Source organism: Salvelinus namaycush, chromosome 23 (genome assembly GCF_016432855.1).
Source record: "Salvelinus namaycush isolate Seneca chromosome 23, SaNama_1.0, whole genome shotgun sequence".
NCBI classification, from domain to species: Eukaryota; Metazoa; Chordata; class Actinopteri; order Salmoniformes; family Salmonidae; genus Salvelinus; species Salvelinus namaycush.
Window position 1 is genome coordinate 29674752 of NC_052329.1, and position 21297 is coordinate 29696048.

At 41.2% G+C, this 21297-nt stretch overlaps 1 protein-coding gene across 1 annotated transcript in view; it reads right to left on the minus strand.

Moving 5' to 3' along the window:
- Positions 1–456: 456 nt before the first annotated feature.
- The window catches only part of LOC120018628 (sorting nexin-19-like), a 33545-nt gene continuing 12704 nt past the window's right edge, over positions 457–21297 (minus strand). The window contains exons 3-5 of the mRNA XM_038961832.1: positions 4651–4835; positions 4068–4155; positions 457–3266 (exon numbers count right to left, since the gene is read on the minus strand). Coding sequence (XP_038817760.1) covers positions 3143–3266; positions 4068–4155; positions 4651–4835 — 397 coding nt within the window. The 3' untranslated portion in view covers positions 457–3142. The remainder of the gene's footprint in view (positions 3267–4067; positions 4156–4650; positions 4836–21297) is intronic.

A 21297-nucleotide genomic window follows, 5' to 3' on the forward strand; every position in this document is an offset into this window, starting at 1 on the left:
GAGAGACAAAGGCCAATAGAGCTCTCAGGTAGAGAGGCGATGACTGTGTTTGATGTTGCAGCTCTGGGCCATTGCCTAAAGAAGATGGATTACCTATGTTCTAGTCATGAACACATTCTGGCTCTTCTTAAATGGGGCCATGCTGGCTATATGGCTATGAGTTGTAAATGATTTAGCCAATGAAATGCTCAAATCAAAAGAAACTACTGGGCCTCAGCCTCAGTGACCTCACTGTTATGGTCTGGAGAAAATACGTTTGCATTCATGTTAAATGTTGATAGCACTTTAGCCGACACTAAGAAATAGAATGCATTGGGATGTGGTTTAAATGCATTGTAGAGTTGTTGTCATAAACATGCGTGACCACCTTATAAAAGTCTTCTCATAATACATTTTTTTAAGCCTAGTTTGATAATAATTGAACGACAAATGATGTACACTAATCGACTTTTGGTCATTTTATTGGTTTTGGAAATGATCAACAGCAGCAAATGTAAAACCTTGTGAGTCCAGTTATACCACACTGACAGAGTTACATTCAAAGCATTAATATGTAAAATGGCACCCAAAGTCTGACTGGTGAAAACTGAATTGGGATTGTAATGTCAAATCAGACACGTAATTAAGTGGTAAATTGTATTTTCTCGGTTCCTAGCTCCCTCCCCTCTGACCTTCTCCTCCAATGTGTTTTGAGGAGGCAAGGAGAGAGGACAAGAGGAATCGAGAAAATACAATTGAGAATGAGCTTTGGTGTTGACAAAAAGGAAGTTAGTGAGAAACGGCGAGACTAGTAGCTATTGCAAGCAGAACCCTTCTGACGAGAAACCAAACAAATGACAAACAATACCTCTTCTGTAAGTTAGTTAATCACTGATAACTTATTTTTATCGTGAGGGTAAACATATTATTGTGTCTATAATGGCACCATACAGAGGACATAATATCATTTGACACAACAACAACAAAAATTCAGTACTCGAACAACTTGTAACAAAAGCCACGTAACAAACTTTCAGATTTGCAGTGTGTTCCATGTGAGAAAAGCACTCACAATTTTTTTAAATGAGTTACGTGTTGAACATTTCATGTGACGTGATACATTTGAGGACAGGACAATGGTCTTGCAGAATGCAAGCTAACCCTAATGTTCATCACAAAGGATTCAACAGGAACAGAGGTAACAGCTAAGAATGTGTTCAGGAGAGAATAAACATCACAGTATACAACATTCAGCACAACATCAGAACCCACCTTGTCACTGAGGTTTGCTACTACTTTATGACACGATCTACAAAAGGCATGTCCACAGAATACATAGTAAAGACAGACGAGACCTCTTCCAGCCATGTTTAAGGCAATTTAAAAGCATTCCCTACTGGTATCCCTCTCATTATTTTTGATCAATATACATTTTCACAGAAAGCATTATTACAATCGAACAAATAAGTTATAGACAGAATCAAATAAGTCAATCACGTTAACAAGAATACAGAAATAAAGAATGACATATCTTATTTTAAGACAAAGATGAGTGCAACAGACTGTGTTGGACATATTGGACCTCTGACATGAGATGCTACCTGCATGAGCTTTATCTGGCATCAGACCTACCGTACACATTTAAAGGCATTAATAAGCATCAGTAAGAGTGGGGATTGTTAAACACGGTGAACATCTTGTTTCATGCAATGTTGAGAAGTCTTTGTGCCAGTTTCAAAGACATAGGTTAGGCATAGTTAGGCGATTACACATCAGCATGGCCCAAAAATATTTTGGGCATCTCAGATTGTCCTGGCAATTCTCACATAAAAACTTAATTGGGAGGAAGGATGTGTAACATGCTTTTTTGAGAAAATCATGATGAAAGTGGCCATTTTAGGCCCTTTTTAGACCTACCTATACATGCCTCCTGTAAGACCCCATGAGCCGTAAACGGTACATGGTACAGACATCACGGTGTCATTATACTCCTCTGAAATATTCATTATGGCTATAATCTGAAATACATTTTTCCACATTATTTGTTTTAACATTAACAATAATATTATTAATATCTCAAAAGTGCCCTTTTTGATTTAGCTTATTTTTAAACATACTGTTTGAAACAATATACTCTTCAAAAACATCACATTTCCAGAGTGGGCTCTCTGCTACTTGTAAAGAAATTATAAACGCTATACATAAACATTTACATTATAGGCCATTAACCAATCACAGCCCTCCAGTATGATTGCACATTCAGCAAATCACCAGCAGAGGGAGTTCCCTTTGAATCCATTTTCCCATTCACTGTGTTGGTGGTACTCATAAAATGTATCATAATTTTAAAAAGTAGCAGAGAGACCACTGAAAATTGCATGTACTTGTAGCATATATTATTTAAAACAACCATGTCAGGCCCATGGGAAAAGTGGCTATCAAGCGCTTTAAAGTGCAGTGGCCTTCATCATAAGTTCAAAACGTATGAGTGACCACTTTAACAGAAACATGTCAGTGGGCCATATCAGTACGAGCCAGGCCTCAGGAGTGAGGGAGTAGAGTATTAATGCAACACAGCACATGTGCAGCTTGGTGTAGAGCCAAGGGATCAAAAGGAATAGCGGCATATAACGGGGAACACATAGGCAAGTCATCCTGAAAGGGCAAAGCACGACACAGTAAGCCTGATGTGGGGAAACAATCTAATTGGACTTCTCCAATAGAATATAGAAAGACCACAAGGGATCATGTTGGTGTGGAGTCAATCTGAAATGAGTTTGGTCCAAAGCTGGAGGCTTTAGGAAGCAGGAAAAAGGATGGATTTGGGAAGTTTGGGACTGCGGCTTTTCCCACACATACGTGTGTTTGGGCTTTTGGAGATCAGACACATATTCTGATCAAACAGAAAACAGGTGTTGGGTAATCAAAGCTGCTCCGGATGTGTGGCCGATGTTTGAGACCCACAAATGTTATGGACTAAATCAGAGACAGACCCGGATGACCTTGGGTCCAAAATGTCAGAGTTAAAGGTGGGGAAACATGAATAATGGAATTTATCCAGATACATTAGGCTGGACTTTCATCGAGGTCTATTCACTGACAGTTGATTAAACGTGTGTGCGTGTGCGTGTGCGTGTGTACCCCAGTATCTCTCCCACGACTTTCATGGTGGTAGTTTCTCTGCGTTTTTGGAGAGACTTTGCAGCAGGGTTTTCTGAAAGTTTTCCTCAGATGTTTCAGGGACGAGGAACTTGAGGAAAAGGTCCCAGATACAGTAGACCAGGTGTCTGTACAGGGTAAGAGTCACAGGTTAAAAGTCAGCGGTCTCCCAGAAATCAACTCTCCAACATTTCCTCTGTCCAAAAGTATCCACCATTTAACTATCGCCAGTTACAGGTGGACATTTTAAGTTTGTTTAAAATGTTGAAAACTTCGTAATTTTGGGGCTTGCGAGTTTTACAATGGGCCAAATCACAAGCTGATATTTCTGCAATTTTATTGCAATTTCCCCCATTCACATCAAGGCATGATTTAGGCGAAAGCATACAGCCCAAGAGGACCAAAACCTAAGCTCCTACGAGGTTCAACGAGCCAAATTACTTCAGCAATGGAATCCTTACAATTGGCCGTGTTCTTCGTTCCAGTGATGAAAATTCATGAGACAACTCTCTTGATTTTAACAGCATGTTTCAAACACTACATGGACTTAGTTGAGTCGTAAATATATTATACTGTACCTTACGCACACACACCTTATTTGAACATTTCAATAAGAAGATTAGGGTGATGCATGCCGCTATAATCAAAACTGATGCATCTTAAGAACAAAGGGCTGGCAATGTATAAATCATCAGCTTGACCCAATGGAAACGTGTCTGGAAAGAGGTATATCATATGGAACACGCTATAAAGCTTGGCTGATGCCCACTGATTCACAACCAGCTCATCACTTAGCTTTAGAACCCTTTATCAACTCCTCATGTCATGTTCCTTCATAATCTATTGTAAGACCATGATGTCAGGCTCTTTAAATCATAGCCAGACAGACAGGCAAGTGTATATGACTTTGTTTTTTTGTGTGTGGTCACCTGTTTATGTAAGGGTTCTGCAGAGATTCCAGTGCAGTCTGCCAGCTTAGTCTGTATTTGTCCGAGCCCAGCATTTCTGAGAGCAGATCTGTAAACACAGAAGAGTACAAATATAGAACTGAGAGGCCACATAGGACTCCACAGAGAACTCAGAACAGCCAAGGTCACCAAAAATATATGAACTAAAAACATAGCTAGTTGGATAAAGTAAGACCAGCAGTCCCTGAAATGGCTTCTTAGAAAAATCAATAGTTAGTTTACAAACTACCGTAATACAAATGAATTGTGTTTGCAGAGGTAGATAGGAATGAGTGAGTATGGGCCATGAGTTTTTCCTGATAATTTGCTGTAATGGACCAAAGTTATAACCTAGTTTCTTTTTCATGGTCAGGTCACAAGGTCAGGATAAACTCCTGGGTCCTGTTTATTTGTAATGTTCATAAAATAGTACATTTGAACGTAAAAACTAAAATTAAGATTTCTTATTGAACATGTCCATAATCCCTCCCGGTTTCAGTCCATTTTCTTCCATTTGGTGCCTAATGAACATGAGCCTGCCTCTTCGTTATTAGTAATCACTTGCCTGGTAGTAGTTTCATGAGGCAGTGCAGGGATTGCTGCTTGGTGTCCTCCTCCTGTTGGTGGCTATGCGCCGGGCGGAGCTGGGCTGGTAGGCTGCCCCCCAGCCACACCGCCTCCTGCAGCACCCGCAGGTAGATCACCCAATACTGGGTACAGGTCAGGTTAGCCACACTCACGTTAAGCCAACTGCAAGTGACAGACAACACACACATCAGGGATGTGATCAGGAAAACATACTGTAGATATATTGAACAAAAATATAAACACAACATGTAAAGTGTTGGTCCCATTTTTCAAATGTTCCATATGCATAAAAAGCTTATTTCTCTCAAATGTTGTGTACAAATTTGTTTACATCCCTGTTAGTGAGCATTTCTCCTTTGCCAAGATCATCCATCCACCTGATAGGTGTTCCATATCAGGAAGATGATTAAACAGCATGATCATTACACAGGTGCACCTTGTGCTGGGGACAATAAAAAGGCCACTCTAAAATGTGCAGTTTTGTCGCACAACACAATGCCACAGATGTCTCAAGTTGAGGGACCATATAATTGGCATGCTGACTGCAGGAATGTCCAACAGAGCTGTTGCCAGAGAATTTAATGTTAATTTCTCTACCATAAGCCACCTCCAATGTTGTTTTAAAGAATTTGGCAGGACATTAAAACCGGCCTCACAACCGCAGAACACGCGTAACCACGCCAGCCCAGGACCTCCACATCCGTCATAAATGTCATCACAGTTCCTTTAGTTGAAATATCAACTTACTAGTGATGCACCGATATTACATTTTGGCCAATACCCAATATTTTACTTGCACGCATCCCCCCCCCCAAAAACGATACCGATAACCGATATTTACATTCTTTGCGGCCTTTTATGCATTCTAGTACAGTTAAATAGTTAACACACACGGACACAGTGGTCTAAGGCACTGGATCTCAGTGCAAGAGGCATCACTACAGTCCCTGGTTCGAATCCAGGCTGTATCACATCCGGCCGTGATTGGGAGTCCCATAGGGCAGCGCACAATTGGCCCAGTGTCGTCCGGGCCGTCATTGTAAATAATATTTTTTTCTTAACTGACTTGCCTAGTTAAATAAAGGTTATATATATATATATATATATATATATATATATATATATATATATATATATATATATATATATATATATATATATATATATTTATATACACACACACACCAAAAAGTTATTTTGTTGGCATTTACATAAGTCTCCATAACCAGTAAAACCTATTTCTTTCACTTAATTGCTGTGCTGTTTCGTTGTTCATTTGTTCAGTCATTTCATTCTCCACCAGGATTTCTATGGAACGCCATCTGGGTCTTTGCGTGTCAAAAAAGATACACGTCAAAAAACACAAAATAATATGGTTCAGTAGCTCGCTAACTATATAGTTAGGCGTCATCATCTAAAATAACCTTATTTGATTAATGGTGGTCGGACCCATCTATGTGAAGATAGCCATAATAAGGATTAGCCACAATAGTGGATTTTGCAGTTAGCCTTCAAAATAAAAGTATGGCATAATTCTACTATTTGTATTCATTTGCATCACTGTCAATGACACTTTTAATTTGAAGGCAAACTGCAAATTCGACTAATCCTTATTGTGGCTAGCTTCACAACACATAACCCGGGCGGTCGACCCTCACTAGCCAGATGAAGCTAGCTGGCTGCTTAAAACGTTAGCTTTGGGCAAGAGGGTTAAGTAGCTGGCTAGCTATTTATTTTCATGAACTGAAGTTCAATTTCAATTAGCTGAACAACAAGTGACAACCTAGCTAATACTTACAAGGATTCCTAAATCATTGCTAAGAATAATGAAAATGACTGCAGTTTCTACTGGTCATTGTTTTCAGGCTGGTTGTATTGGTGCTAGCTAGTGTCATGACGTTGGCCTGTGGGTAAGGTTTATGACCCCCCCCATAAATACCTTTCTCCCTTCCCTCTCTCTTGACTCTACAGAGGGACTCTTGAATAGCCTTTGTTAAACAGAGAGTCTGGGAACATCAAACAAGTGGAGGGAAAGGAACCATATTTCCGTAATAGAACCAGTTGAAAATATGCGTTGGTACTTAAAACTTCTTCTCAATAGGGGGTGCTGTTTGCACTTTGTAATAATTTCGTTCCCAAATTAAACTGCCTCGTACTCAATTCTTGCTCGTACAATATGCATATTATTATTACTATTGGATAGAAAACACTCTAGTTTCTAAAACCGTTTGAATTATATCTGTGAATAAAACAGAACTCGAGTTGGAGCCTTTTTCCTATGTGGATGTGAGAATGCTGAATTCTGCAAGCTGTTCCCAGGTCAGTTTATTAATTTGCCTGTCTTCTATTGGTTGAGATGCACTGCATACGCCTTCCCCTGGATGTCAGCGAATAGTGAGATTTGAAATGGAGTCTCTAGGCAGATCTGAGAGGTTATAAATGGCTTGGGAACGAAGGGTCCGGTCTTTGTTCACTTCGCTCTGACGCAGGAAGGACCTTGGCATGTCGTACTAGAAAGCTCCGGTTATAGCTCTTAGATATATCCGGCTCTGTTTTTATTCGATATAGCTGTTAAAGACATCATAATGTTGTTATTTTAAACCGAGTTATATCAGTTTATGTCAGTATATTGCGATTTTCGGATATTTATTAGTGTTGCGTTCTAGGGAGTTGGGGATGTCTGGCCCACATGGCTAATGTTTACTGCTAATTGCAACGTTGAAGACTACATTCTACAACCAAGCAACGATTCTTTTGGACAAAGGACAACATTCCCAAGATTCTGATGGAAGCACATCAAAAAGTAAGAACTATTTATGCTGTTAATTCGTTGTTCTGTTGAAAAATGTCAAATGCATAATCCGCCATTAATTTCCGTGCGGTCTCGCTTTAACGCACGCTGTATGTCGTAGTAACGTTAATTTTAAAAATGTAACACAGCGATTGCATTAAGAACTAATGTATCTTTCATTTGCTGTCCAACCTGTATTTTTTAGTCAAGTTTATGATTAGTTATCGATTAGAATAGGTGCCTCTCCCAAGATTTCTCCCGACATTTTGTTGGCAGCTTGGCTACTTTTCTCATTGTATAACCACGATTTGTGCCGCTAAATATGCACATTTTCGAACAAACTCTATATGTATTGTGTAATATGATGTTATAGGACTGTCATCTGAAGAATTCTGAGCAGGTCAGTGAAAAAATTAATATCTTTTGCTGGGTTATACGTTATCGCTATTTTTGGCTTGAATCAATGCTGTTGTGTGGTTTGCTATTGTAGTAAGCTAATATAATGCTATATTGTGTTTTCGCTGTAAAACACTTAAAAAATCTGAAATATTGGCTGGATTCACAAGATCTTTGTCTTTCATTTGCTGTACGCTGTGTATTTTTCAGAAATGTTTTATGATGAGTATTTAGGTAATTCACGTTGCTCTCTGTAGTTATTCTAGTCGCTTTGGTGAGAGTTGTGATGGTGGCTGCAATGGTAAACTATGATTTATACCTGAAATATGCACATTTTTCTAACAAAACATATGCTATACAATAAATATGTTATCAGACTGTCATCTGATGAAGTTGTTTCTTGGTTAGTGGCTATTTATATCTTTATTTGGTCGAATTTGTGATAGCTACCTAAGCAGGAAAAAAATGGTGGAGTAAAAAAAGTTGTGTCTTTTGCTAACGTGGTTAGCTAATAGATTTACATATTGTGTCTTCCCTGTAAAACATTTTAAAAATCAGAAATGATGGCTGGATTCACAAGATGTGTATCTTTCATCTGGTGTTTTGGACTTATGATTTAATGATATTTAGATGCTAGTATTTACTTGTGACGCTATGCTAGGCTATGCTAGTCAGCTTTTTTACTGATGGGGGTGCTCCCGGATCCGGGATTGGGAGGAATTAGAGGTTAATGAATATGATGTCAGTTCGGTTGTCATCTGATACATTATGACTGATGAAAGGACGACCTAAACTGTATCTGGGAAAGTCTACACATTATAGTTATCAGATTCACATGGAATTGTTGTGCAATTCAAATGTTTAAATATAAAATGATTGATGAAAAGATCAAATGTAATTTTAGCTTCCAAATGAGAGATTTAGGTTTTCAAAAGGTTAGGGGTCTGCTCAATCAGTGGCCCGCCCCTGTGAAGAGACATGGGTTATAAAACTATGAAACACACCCTTCTCCCTCCACTATATAAGCCCTTGACGAAAATGTAACCTTCTGTTCCGGGTACATTAGGATGACGATCCGATGTCAGAAGGGTTCAGATAATAACTACAGAACGAAGCCAACCTCAGCATGAGCTTTGGTTGCGAATGGTATGAACTTTGAACTCTTATTCGCTACAGAAGTGATACCTCCTAGCCGTTGAGTTAGCAACAGCAGCTGCAAACGTGGGCTAGGAAAGAACAGACAGAGTATTCGGTCTACCACACAACGACGTTACTACAACGTATCCAATTTACCACCAGAGACATTCTTCCGAGGACAGGAAGATCTCTGTTGGCCAACACGACCAGCATCTACGACCAACCTACCGAAGCGCAGCTCAGAGTAAATATTTATTGCATTTTCCTTTTCCAAATGGGCGGTAATTTAGAATGCATAAGATTCTGTATTTACGATAGAGTAGCTGCCTACGGCCCGATAGAGACATCGCTTCTCCCTTTGTTCTTCAGTCTTCCCGCTCTTTCACTCAAACCCAGACCCCTTTTCTTTGTGCAACCAGCTGTCATATCTGTTCTGTCCGCTAGGGGCGTTTTCCTTTATGACATAATTTGTAATCAAGGTATGATTCATTCTGTGTATATGTAATTCTGTGTGATTAGTTAGGTATTTAGTAAAGAAATAATTAAACCCGATTTTGTCAACTTGTTAGCATGGGTTCGTGAAGATAATCAAGAATTTACAACTTTCAGATGAGACTGAAATAAGGTGACGATTAATATTGACTGCTATTGATGTAAAATATTACTAGGTCTTTAAGAGTTTATTCGGAAGATAACTGCTCTATAAATATTATTTCGTGGTGCCCCGACTTTCTAGTTAATTACATTTACATGATTAGCTCAATCAGGTAATATTAATTACAGAGAAAGGATTTTATAGAATAGCATGTCATATCACTTAATCCGGCATAGCCAAAGACACGACACTAGGTACCATGCTAAAGCTAGCTAGCTACCCCAGAAGTTGCGGTCGAACAAATATTACCAACGCGGTATTGTAAACACATCGTTCGTGGCCGGTGTTGGCTTGTTTGCAGACTTTTTTTGTACAACTTTGACAGTGCTACTGTATCTTCTTTTACACGCAAAGACCCAAACGATGTTCCATAGTATGAATGTCGTGAAGCTAATAGCAGTGGCACTATTACTGTGTAACTCCGATAGGGAAACATCTAAAAAATAGCGCACTTGGTAGTGTGTACCGGTGCTTGACCAGTTGGCGAAAGCCAACATCACCCACGACAGAGAACAGTTGATTGTCAAGGGCAATGAATTCCATTATCTTGGCTTTAATGGATTTCGCCTTTGAGTTGTCTCGATGATATTTTGTAACTCTTTCAAATGACTGCTCGACTTGTTGACTGCTTGATCCACACAGCAGAAATTGTGTGGGCTAGGTTAGGAATGCTGTGTTGCACGTGTAGCGCAACATTTTACGTGGCGTCATTACGTTATGTACCTACTTTATATACACAGTAGCTTTGACATCGGTTTTTAACATCGCCGTTAAACTAGACATTGGGCCGATACCGATGTTGGCATTTTTAGCTAATATCGGCCGATTCCGATATATTCACCGATATATCGTGCATCCCTACAATTGACTTCTGACAAGGTAAACCGTCCACTTCTAAATGAAGACTTGTGTATGACGATGCTGTCACATGGAGAGGACATTTTACTCCCAACAAGATTAAAACCTGTTCGCAAAAAATACATTGAAGAGACAGTATGACACACACAAACAATAGGATCCACTCCACACTGACTTACAGCATAAAGGCACAGAACGCAACAACCCCCATCCACATGTGCAGAGGTATTTTGAGCACAAGGTAATGGCCGTACTACATTCCAATAGCCTTACAGAAATGCAGTAGATGGTATTAATCAACTAAACAAAAGTCGTCCAAAGAACGTGCCATGCTTGTAAAATGATCGGTGTGTTTACAGTCATACACACACAGGGAGAGAAGATTTGCTGTTGGTCTCTTGAGTAGGGCTTACGCAAACAGTGTACACAAAAATAGTTTGTATCCAGACTGTATTCAATTGGATGAGAGACGTGATCAAAATCAATGAATAACACTCTGCAGATGTTACATAATACTGTAAAATCCACAAAAATATGGTTCATGGCACATTTCAAGGCCCTTAATTTAGTTATTTCATTACAGGTTTTTTCATTACACTGCTGAGGGACATGGACGGTTCTGAGAAAACGTGGATCTCGTTTTTGTTTTGACTATCTTAAACCCTGTCATTGTTAGTATGTTTCATAACAGCGAGGCTGGCTTACCAAACCAATACATGATGACATCTGTGTGGAACCACGATGCGGGACTGTGAGAAAATTTTACTATAAAAGCCTATGAAGGATTGCCTGCTAAGAACCTCTCTCAAGATTGAGCAATTATTATCGTTGCACATACAGTATGTTGTATGCCTCGGAGGGAGAGAGAAGATAAGTTCATTTTAAAAATACGTTCCAATGAGTCTACTTCGGAGTTCAAATAACAATGACTAGGAGTTCTAATGAGAAAATAGAACTTATGTAACACAAGTCATATGGATTCCATCCTAAAATTTGATGCATATTGAGCTCAATACTTGTGCTTGACTGAAGAAACTGCCATGTCTCACAGAGCAGCTATGAATTCTGGGAAGTGGACCTTGCATTTTTTTTTGCCATGGATCTCCTACTCTTCATGCCTCTGAAGTTACCTCTGCTCATTAAAAACTCAGAATGTGGACAATGATGAGTGTCCGTTCAACGCCACATACCAACCGGAGACAAGCGCATTAGCCTAAATAATGGTCGCTTACGACGACAGAACAGCAGAGACGAGTCAAACACAAGCACGTGAGCACAAGCTGCCGAGACCAAACATACTCTCTTCCAGACAAACATTAAAAAAGTGCATTATTCTTTCCCTAATTTGGGAAAATCTTTGGACTTTTCGGCAGATCCTTCTTGAAGCATTGGGAACCTCCCAAGTCTCCCCCATCTATAATGTCCTGGGGGGGCTGGTCTGACATGCACGCGGCCGTGGTTTATGTCTTGGGGAAGCTTTATAGCAGGTTTATAGCAGCCCGACTGCACTATTTCATCAGGAAACACGGAGGCCCTGGAAACACTCCCAGCAGGGCCTTGCACTCTTTGATACGCTGTGATGTCTTTCACAGTCAGCATCAGAGTACGTCATGTTCACATTGAAATAAGCTCACCCTAACTTGGTGCACCCGGTGAAGGTCTCCTGCTGTGAGTAACGATGTAGGGAAACCAACCTAAGAAGTAAGCCTACTAAAGAATGGTATGTTTCACAGTGGGCGATGTTGACTCTGGAAAAGATCAGGCATCTTGATATATCGATGAATGGCACCCGTGAATTCCCACCACCACATACAATCTAAATATATTATACAGTACATATTATAGTATCATTGATGAAAACGATGCAACGCAAAGTGCAATAGCTAACCAGCCTCTCAACATTAGCATCGGTGGATGGAATGCAGGCCTCTCTGGGATAACAAGACAAAAGCTGCACTGGTCCAGACAAACCATTTAAGGGCTGACATTGGACCACAGCTAATGTAAGGTGATGGAACTAAAAAGCGAGTTGTTTGGAATCAACAGTAGTACATTTTATTTCGTACTACTGACCCGGGTGTTCAGTTTATGAAGTGCAGCCCATTTTGACTGGCAGCGGCTTTGACAGGGACACGCAGCATTAGCAGGGAATACATTTCTCCACCTCAGAAAGAATGGAAAAAAAGGGTTACTACACTCTCCCCGCAGCCAGCCATGTTTAAACAGCCCCGTTTCAAATTCTAATAGGTGCTTTAATTTCTTCTGACACTGCAAAAACATCAACGTGATAACTATATTCCATTTGGAAAAGTGCCTAATTGACATGTGAAATTCGCTCGGAAAAAGTGACAGCCCGAGACGTGGTGTTGTTCGGGTAGGCAATGGAAAAGGGAGTGAGAAAGACAGTTAATTCATCGTCTGTGACAGACAGAGACAGACCGTGATGCACATGCTGGGAAGAACCCCTTAATATCAGCAGATGTGGAGCATATTGGCTCTGCTAGTTGATTGTCATTTCTTCTCACTGGAACCCTTGGTGGAACACCCTAGCTGCTTCGAAGTGACATGATAGTTGAAGACGCAGTGGACTACTCTCTCACCTACATTTAATACCTTGATACACACAGGGTTGATGAAAAATGTATGGAAAAGCATCTTCTTGTTTTTGATGTAGACCAGAGGTGTCAAACTCGTTCCATGGAGGGCCTAGTGTCTGCTTGTTTTTGTTTTTTCCATTCAATTAAGACATGGACAACCATGTGAGGTGAGTTCCTTACTAATTAGTGACCTTCATTCATCAATCAAGTACAAGGGAGGAGCGAAAACCCGCAGACCATGGAATGAGTTTGACACATGTGACATGGACGATTATCAAAATGGATTTAAGGATTCAGAAGTCCATCATGAAGAATGCACTATAGCACTTGAGAATGAAGAACCTGTGCTTTATTGTTAGGGATAATCTGCCATGACTGTGGGCTGCGAGCCTGTCACACCAGTTTAAAATGTGAGGCCTGTCTGGGTTCAGGCTTTAACACTCATTCCATGTGATCCATGTAAAACCCTCTGGTGCCAATCACATAAACTGTAGTTATTATTCTGAAACCTTGGGTGAAAATAACACAAGGGCTCGGCAGCCAATAGTATAAACGCTTTTTCAAACAATAATGTGGAGGAGGACATGAAAGTGTTTTCACAGAGCTCAAAGAAATGGGGAAAATGAAACGACTACTTTCTCTAAGGTCAGACTCCAGCACAGCTGAATTAGCGTACTAATTTAAAAATAGCCGTTGGATTAAACATCCCGTCCAAATCCTGCATCACACTTCAGTTTAAATTACGACAACGCTTAAATTGGCTCGATGACCTAAGCAATATCTGATACATTTCCACTTCACTCAAGATTCAAAATTGTGTTGAGTTAATTACCCGAATCAAAACATCCAACAAAAGTCAGAATGATGGATTTTAAAGCATGGCAGGTGTTAGTGTATGCAGATGTACAGTGTAAGTGCACAGGGAAATTTAGAAAAAAAGGCCAACTGCTAGTAGAATTCCCACAATGCTGGTGCCAAACAGAGCAAGATGCCTAGGCAGCCAAAAAGCTGAATTATATCAATCTATTTAGCTAGCAGAATAATCAAACTGGGAATGGAGGTCTGCAGCCAGCCTTTAAACAACTCATTACATGTTAACAGACTGTTCCACAAACCCAGAGGCACACTGGACTGAGACAAAGTGTTCCTCCTCAGTGCAACGTGCCCGCTTTAGCTCACAGTAACCATTTGCATCAACAATACTAAAGTCTGTCATACACAACAAGAGCATTTTTCTCCTCAACCACCTAAACCAAGGTTCAGGGAAAGATTCCAAGGGACTTAAAGGGATATTTCGGGATTTTGACAATAAGCCTTTATCTATTTCCCCAGAGTCAGATGAACTTGTAGATACCATTTTTATGTCTCTGCATGCAGTTTGAAGGAAGTTGCTAACTAGCATTAGCACAATGACGTAAAGTATATGTGTATCTGCTAGCATGTTAGTAGATACCCATAGACTTCCAGTCATTGCGCTAACACTAGTTAGCATTGGCTCACAAAACTACCTCTACCTTCCTTTATACTGAACACAGACATAAAAATAGTATCCACGAGTTCAATCCCGAAGTTTCCCTTTACTGGAGGACTTGTTTTTTTGTAAAAACTAAACACAACCACACGGATGTAATAAAGATTGAAAGACAAACAAATAAACACGTATTTACAATACGGTCGGTTACACGAGAGCACCGTCTTTATCCGCCGGCTGCATCCCCAAAGTGGCTCCAGATGGGCTGTGCTGCAAACTCTGTCAGATGAGAGCTAGCCTTATGAATGAACATGGCCTTCAGGTACAGACCAACAACACTGGCTGGAGAGGAGGACAGCTGGGGATTATTTCTGACCAAAGAGACTACCACATCGTGCAACAACAAAATGAATGCTACTCCTCAGTCCAAAGACAATTGAAAATCGTATGGCTAGGCCACCGCTAACTGCCAATCACCTGAAACACAATGCCATTCTCCATGTATCAGAGCGCTAATGACACATCCACAAAACGTCTATTTGGAACTTTAACCATAAACAAAAAGAAACAACTTAGGACCTTGAGATAGGATAAAAAGGAACAAAAATGTCTTCCGACAGACGGATGTCATCTCATCTGCGTGACGCCTTCCTTCCTCAACACCGGTAAAACCACCTCTACCTGAGTCAGAGGCACTGTGGCTTCATTCGAACTCTGATAACATCTCTGGACATCGATGTGAAGCCAAGACATTGTTTACTCTGGGTCTCAAAACCACCTCTACTTCAGTAAGAGGCGCTGCGGCTGCATTTGAACCCCGATAACATCTCTGCACATCGATGTGAAGCCAAGACATTTTTACTCTGGGTCTCAATTAGTCTCGGCCCTCAAGGCCAAGGGCTACATCAGAGGTTTGTGTAAAGTACGAGAGGAGAAATCTCAGGCTTAATCAAAGTCAAGCCAGAGTTTACATCTCCGAAGAGGAGAACATTGGGCAGATGGCCTGTGAGCAATAAGGCGAATCATCGAGGGGCTCTTGAGAGGTCTGTCTGTCGAGTCCTGGTGGATGTCTGCTGTGAGGAAAGTCCTTAACTGTCTGTGTGTCCAGAGCCTGGGGGGGTGAGAGCAAGTGAAAGAGACAGATGGACAGAGAAAGAGGCACAGCTAAGGCTGATAGTTCTGTGTGAAGATGGGTGTGTGGGACAGGGGCACCAGAAGGCATCATTTCCAACTTATAAACAGTCAGGATGTTGCCCCCCACCCCCACCATAAAAAAGCTGTGTCCTCTTCACTTTAGAGCTCTCAGGAAAGAGCACATATTTTTGTCTTATGACCCAATGTCTTGAATGTCTATAAATTGGAAAGGACTTACAGGAAGTCTGCCACTGAATAACGCTGAATGACTCATGTTAATTACAGGCCCAGCAGAACCTCATAAGGGATAGAGGTTGGGGGGCTGACAAATAATGACACAGCAGAGTGGGGGCTATTCAGTGGCAGTGCTGGGGCCTGTGGCGCCATTATGAAGAGTGTCTTTAGCACTGCAGGCATACTATAGACACACACTACTGGGTTCACTGCAGCTCCCACAAAAGGGGCTTAGGAGGCAATACTATGAATCTCCTCTGGATCTGACAATGCCTTGGAGGGAGACTCATGAGGCTGTTAAAAACCGGGGACGAATATTGTGTGTGAAGTTCTGTGAACACGTGTGGTTAGACATTGGCCTGCCGGCAAAGTGTGCTCATCAGAGGGAGACTGATAGCTTGGTGAACACCTCAAATAACCCCTATTGACCTCAACAGAACACACTATGCTGTGCTTCTATGTAGGTCTATTAGGCAAGCTTTTCAAATTGCGTTCAATCTGAATTGTGTAGTAGAGACAGTGAGAGCATTTAATTAAAACTCACACAATGCTATCCAAAATATCGTAACAATCTCCCTCTGTTCTTTGCACACAAGTGGTCAAGAGAGGTTAGAAGACCAAATGAACAAGAAAAAGATGGTAGAACAACATGCTAATAAAGATTCAGAAGCATTTGTGAATTACTTTCATTACAGAACCATGGACTATAAATTGATGGTTCTAGCTATTAAAATAGTATAGTCATCTTGTTGCCAGAGTTCTTTACGTTTCTTAAATTGATTATAATGGCAGTCTCCACTGTGATTGTTCATGGAATGCACTTCTCGAGTTGATATTAAAATAACCACGAGCCAGACTTGAGCTGTGCTTACAGGGAACCACCAAGAGTGGGAAGCCATTTGGATGGGACAAAATTAGTAGTTGGCCAAATAAGCCAATGTTTTTGTTATGAAGTGTTAATAACACATGATAATCAAGCCCCACTCAATACAGCCAACTTCCTGGTAAGAATGGAGGAGTGTGATCGTCTGGGGTGCATTTCTCTTCAAATAGATCCATCTCCACTGTGGTCTTTATTCTGAAAACCTTGTATGGTGTCTGGTGTCCTAATCATTCTGGCATGCCTGGGTATGTGAGGAGAGCGCCGCATCAGAGAGCTAGTGCTTCTCATACCTGGGTTCAAATAGTATTTGAAATATTTCAAATACGTTGACTGTTTGCTTAAGTCTGCCTGGAATGTGCCAGATGGGTGGGGTTTGCACTCTCACGCCTATTTCATTGGTCCCATTCCGCCAGGCGAGCTCAATCAAACACGGTTTACGTATTGGAAAGATTTCAAATACTATTTGAATGCAGGTCTTGTGCTAACACGTTCCACTGAAACCTCTGCTGAGCCGGTTAGCATCCAAAAGGTGTCTGGCAGACTGAGACCTCCAGGCAGCCTCCAGACTCCAGGCAGATTTTGGATTTTGATGGGAATTAATTGTTGGTCCCCAAAAAGTCCTCACAAATATAGTAAGACATAGCTGTGTGTGTGTGCGTGTGCGTGTGTGCGTGTCGGGGGCTGTTTTTATTGGGAGTATCGTGTCGCCTCATTCCACCGGCTGGTCAAAACACTGACATCTGACGTTACCAAACCAGATCACGTGTGTGGCTGGGGCAGGTTTGCAGAAAGACTGATTTCACAGTCTAGTGCATCGCATCCAGGACAGTTAGAGGCCATGTATTTACCCAGTGTCCATCTCAAATCGCCCTTTTCCTGCTAATTGTCCTCTTTGATTCACTTGCGCATACGGCAGACTCCCTTGAACCAATGTCTGGTGACAAATGGCATGTAATTCTATACCAACGATTGTGGTCTGGAGACCTATGGCATTATAGCTACCATTAGAAGCACCAAAATCATTTTCTCATTACAGTCCATCTAAAATATATTACTAAGAAATTGCATAAAGTTGATAAAGATTGGATACTGCTACAGTATGGGGTGGAAATCAAAGAAAGTATAAGGAAAAAGTTATACACCTAACATTCCAATAGGTGCCAAGCCAGTACCCAAATCCTAACACTCAATTACCATACATGGATCGGATGAGTTACTTTGCCAATAGCTTGTTTCATCGTTTTCATTCGCAAACTCTTCACTGCCATAGATATTAGTAAACGAGAGTGATTGAATATATGCAGCCTATGAGACGGTTATAGAAGACATAGTAGCAGACCAGTCAGTCTGGGTGAAATACACGTCTCACACGAGAAATGAGAGGAGGAACCTGCCAGACAGTATTCCTCTCTGTTAGTAATTACTCTTGTGGGTTGGGGCTTGCCAGGAAAGAGCAATTTACGGCAGCAGGTGACATGTCATCCTGAAAAGAAAATCACCCGGCAGAATTTCCTTGCGGTCGAGCGGCACACTACGAGAAGAATATCAGGAGCCATGAGCGACCGCCAGCCCATGATAAGCATGGACTGAGAGGGAGAAAGGGTGATGGAGAGGAGCTGTACTCGCCAAAATCCCACCCTTACGGGAAAAAAATTGCTGTCAGAGTGCATTGCAGTCAGAGTGCAGTATAACTGCAGTTACAGTGCAGTATAAATGCAGTTAAATTCTGCAATTACTGCGTCTATAATACCACAGTCGACTGCAGTTACTGCACTTTTACTGAGGTTTCAAAACTGCAATCTTTATTGGTAATAAACAGTACCTCAAAGCTCAGCAGACAACTATAATCAAATCCAAGATGTTAACATCTCTGGGGTAGGGGGCAGTATTTTGAAAAGTAAACTGCCTGCCTGAAAAGTAAACTGCCCAAAGTAAACTGCCTGTTACTCAGGCCCAGAAGCTAGGATATTTATACAATTGGTAGATTTGGACAGAAAACACTCTAAAGTTTCTAAAACTGTTAAAATAATGTCTGTGAGTATAACAGAACTGATATGGCAAGCAAAACCCCGAGGACAAACCATCCCCCCCCAAAAAAATTCAGCCTACCACTTTTTTCAATGGCTATTACTTTAATTATAAGGCCAAGTCCTCCCAGATTGCAGTTCCGAGGGCTTCCACTAGATGTCAACAGTCTTTAGAAAGAGTTTCAGGCTGGTTTTTGGAAAAATGACCCAGAAATTGTAGTTTTTCTAGGTGGCTCCCATTTTGGCTGTAGTGTTTCCAAGCGCGTGGAAGAAAGCGCGTTCTTTGGTATTTTTCTCCGGTAAAGACAATAACGATTCTCCGTCTTAAATTTGATCGTTTATTTGCATATTAGGATACCTAAGGTTTGATTATAAACATTGTTTACTTGTTTGGAAAAGTTTATTAGTAACATTTGGGATATATTTTGTATGCATTTTGATGGAGGGAAAATGGGTGGATTATTGACTGAAGCTAAACTGAGTTTTTATGGATATAAAGAAGGACATTATCAAACAAAAGGACCATTTGTGATGTAACTGGGACCTTTTGGAGTGCCAACAGAAGAACATCATCAAAGGTAAGGCATTTTTTATATTGCTATTTCTGACTTTTGTGTCGCACCTGCCTGGTTGAAATATGATTTTCATGTGTTTGTATGCGGGGCGCTGTCCTCAGATAATCGCATGGTTTGCTTTCGCCGTAAAGCCTTTTTTAAATCTGACACGGCGGCTGGATTAACAAGAAGTTAAGCTTTATTTTGATGTATAACACATATATTTTCAAGAAGGTTAAATACACTGCTCAAAAAAATAAAGGGAACACTTAAACAACACAATGTAACTCCAAGTCAATCACACTTCTGTGAAATCAAACTGTCCACTTAGGAAGCAACACTGATTGACAATACATTTCACCTGCTGTTGTGCAAATGGAATAGACAACAGGTGGAAATTATAGGCAATTAGCAAGACACCCCCAATAAAGGAGTGGTTCTGCAGGTGGTGACCACAGACCACTTCTCAGTTCCTATGCTTCCTGGCTGATGTTTTGGTCACTTTTGAATGCTGGCGGTGCTCTCACTCTAGTGGTAGCATGAGACGGCGTCTACAACCCACACAAGTGGCTCAGGTAGTGCAGCTCATCCAGGATGGCACATCAATGCGAGCTGTGGCAAGAAGGTTTGCTGTGTCTGTCAGCGTAGTGTCCAGAGCATGGAGGCGCTACCAGGAGACTGGCCAGTACATCAGGAGACATGGAGGAGGCCGTAGGAGGGCAACAACCCAGCAGCAGGACCGCTACCTCCGCCTTTGTGCAAGGAGGAGCACTGCCAGAGCCCTGCAAAATGACCTCCAGCAGGCCACAAATGTGGATTTAGTATTTTTGAATTTCACGCTCTGCAGTTACACTGGATGTTGACCAGGTGGGACGCTACCGTCCCACCTACCCTAGAAAAATGAATCAACCCGAGTGACATTTTCAGAAACATAGCCTAATCAAACTGTCAGGCCATAAACACTTCATGGCAGGGCATTTAAAAAACATTATCATCCATCTACACACAATACCCCATAATGACAAAGCAAACACAGGTTTAGAAATTTTTGAAAATGTGTATAAAAATAAAAATATCACATTTACAGAAGTATTCAGACCCATTACTCAGTACTTCGTTGAAGTACCTTTGGCAGCGATTACAGCCTCGAGTCTTCTTGGGTATGACGCTACAAACTTGGCACACCTGTTTTTGGGAAGTTTTTCCCATTCTTCTCTGCAGATCCTCTCAAGCTCTGTCAGGTTGGATGGGGAGGGTTGCTGCACAGCTTTTTTCAGGTCTCTCCAGAGATGTTAGATCAGGTTCAAGTCCGGGCTCTGGCTTGGCCACGCAAGGACATTCAGAGAATGATGGTCCCGAAGCCACTCCTGCATTATATTGGCTGTGTGCTTAGGGTCATTGTCCTGTTGGAAGGTGATGCTGCCACCACCATGCTTCACTGTAGGGATGGTGCCAGGTTTCCTCCAGATGTGACACTTGGCACTCAGGACAAATAGTTCAATCTTGGTTCCATCAGACCAGAGAATCTTGTTTCTCATGGTCTGGTAGTCTTTTAGGTGCCTTTTGGCAAACTCCAGCTCTAGGAAGAGTCTTGGTAGTTTCAAACTTCTTCAATTTAAGAATAATGGAGGCCACTGTGTTCTTGGGGACCTTCAATGCTGCAGAAATGTTTTGGTACCCTTTCCCAGATCTGTGCCTCGATAGAATCCTGTCTCATAGCTCTATGGACAATTCCTTCAACCTCATACCTTGGCTCTTGCACTGACATGCACTGTCAACTGTGGGACATTACATAGACAGGTGTGTGCCTTTCCAAATCATGTCCAATCAATTATATTTCCCACAGGTGCACTCCAATCAAGTTGTAGAAACATCTCAAGGATGATG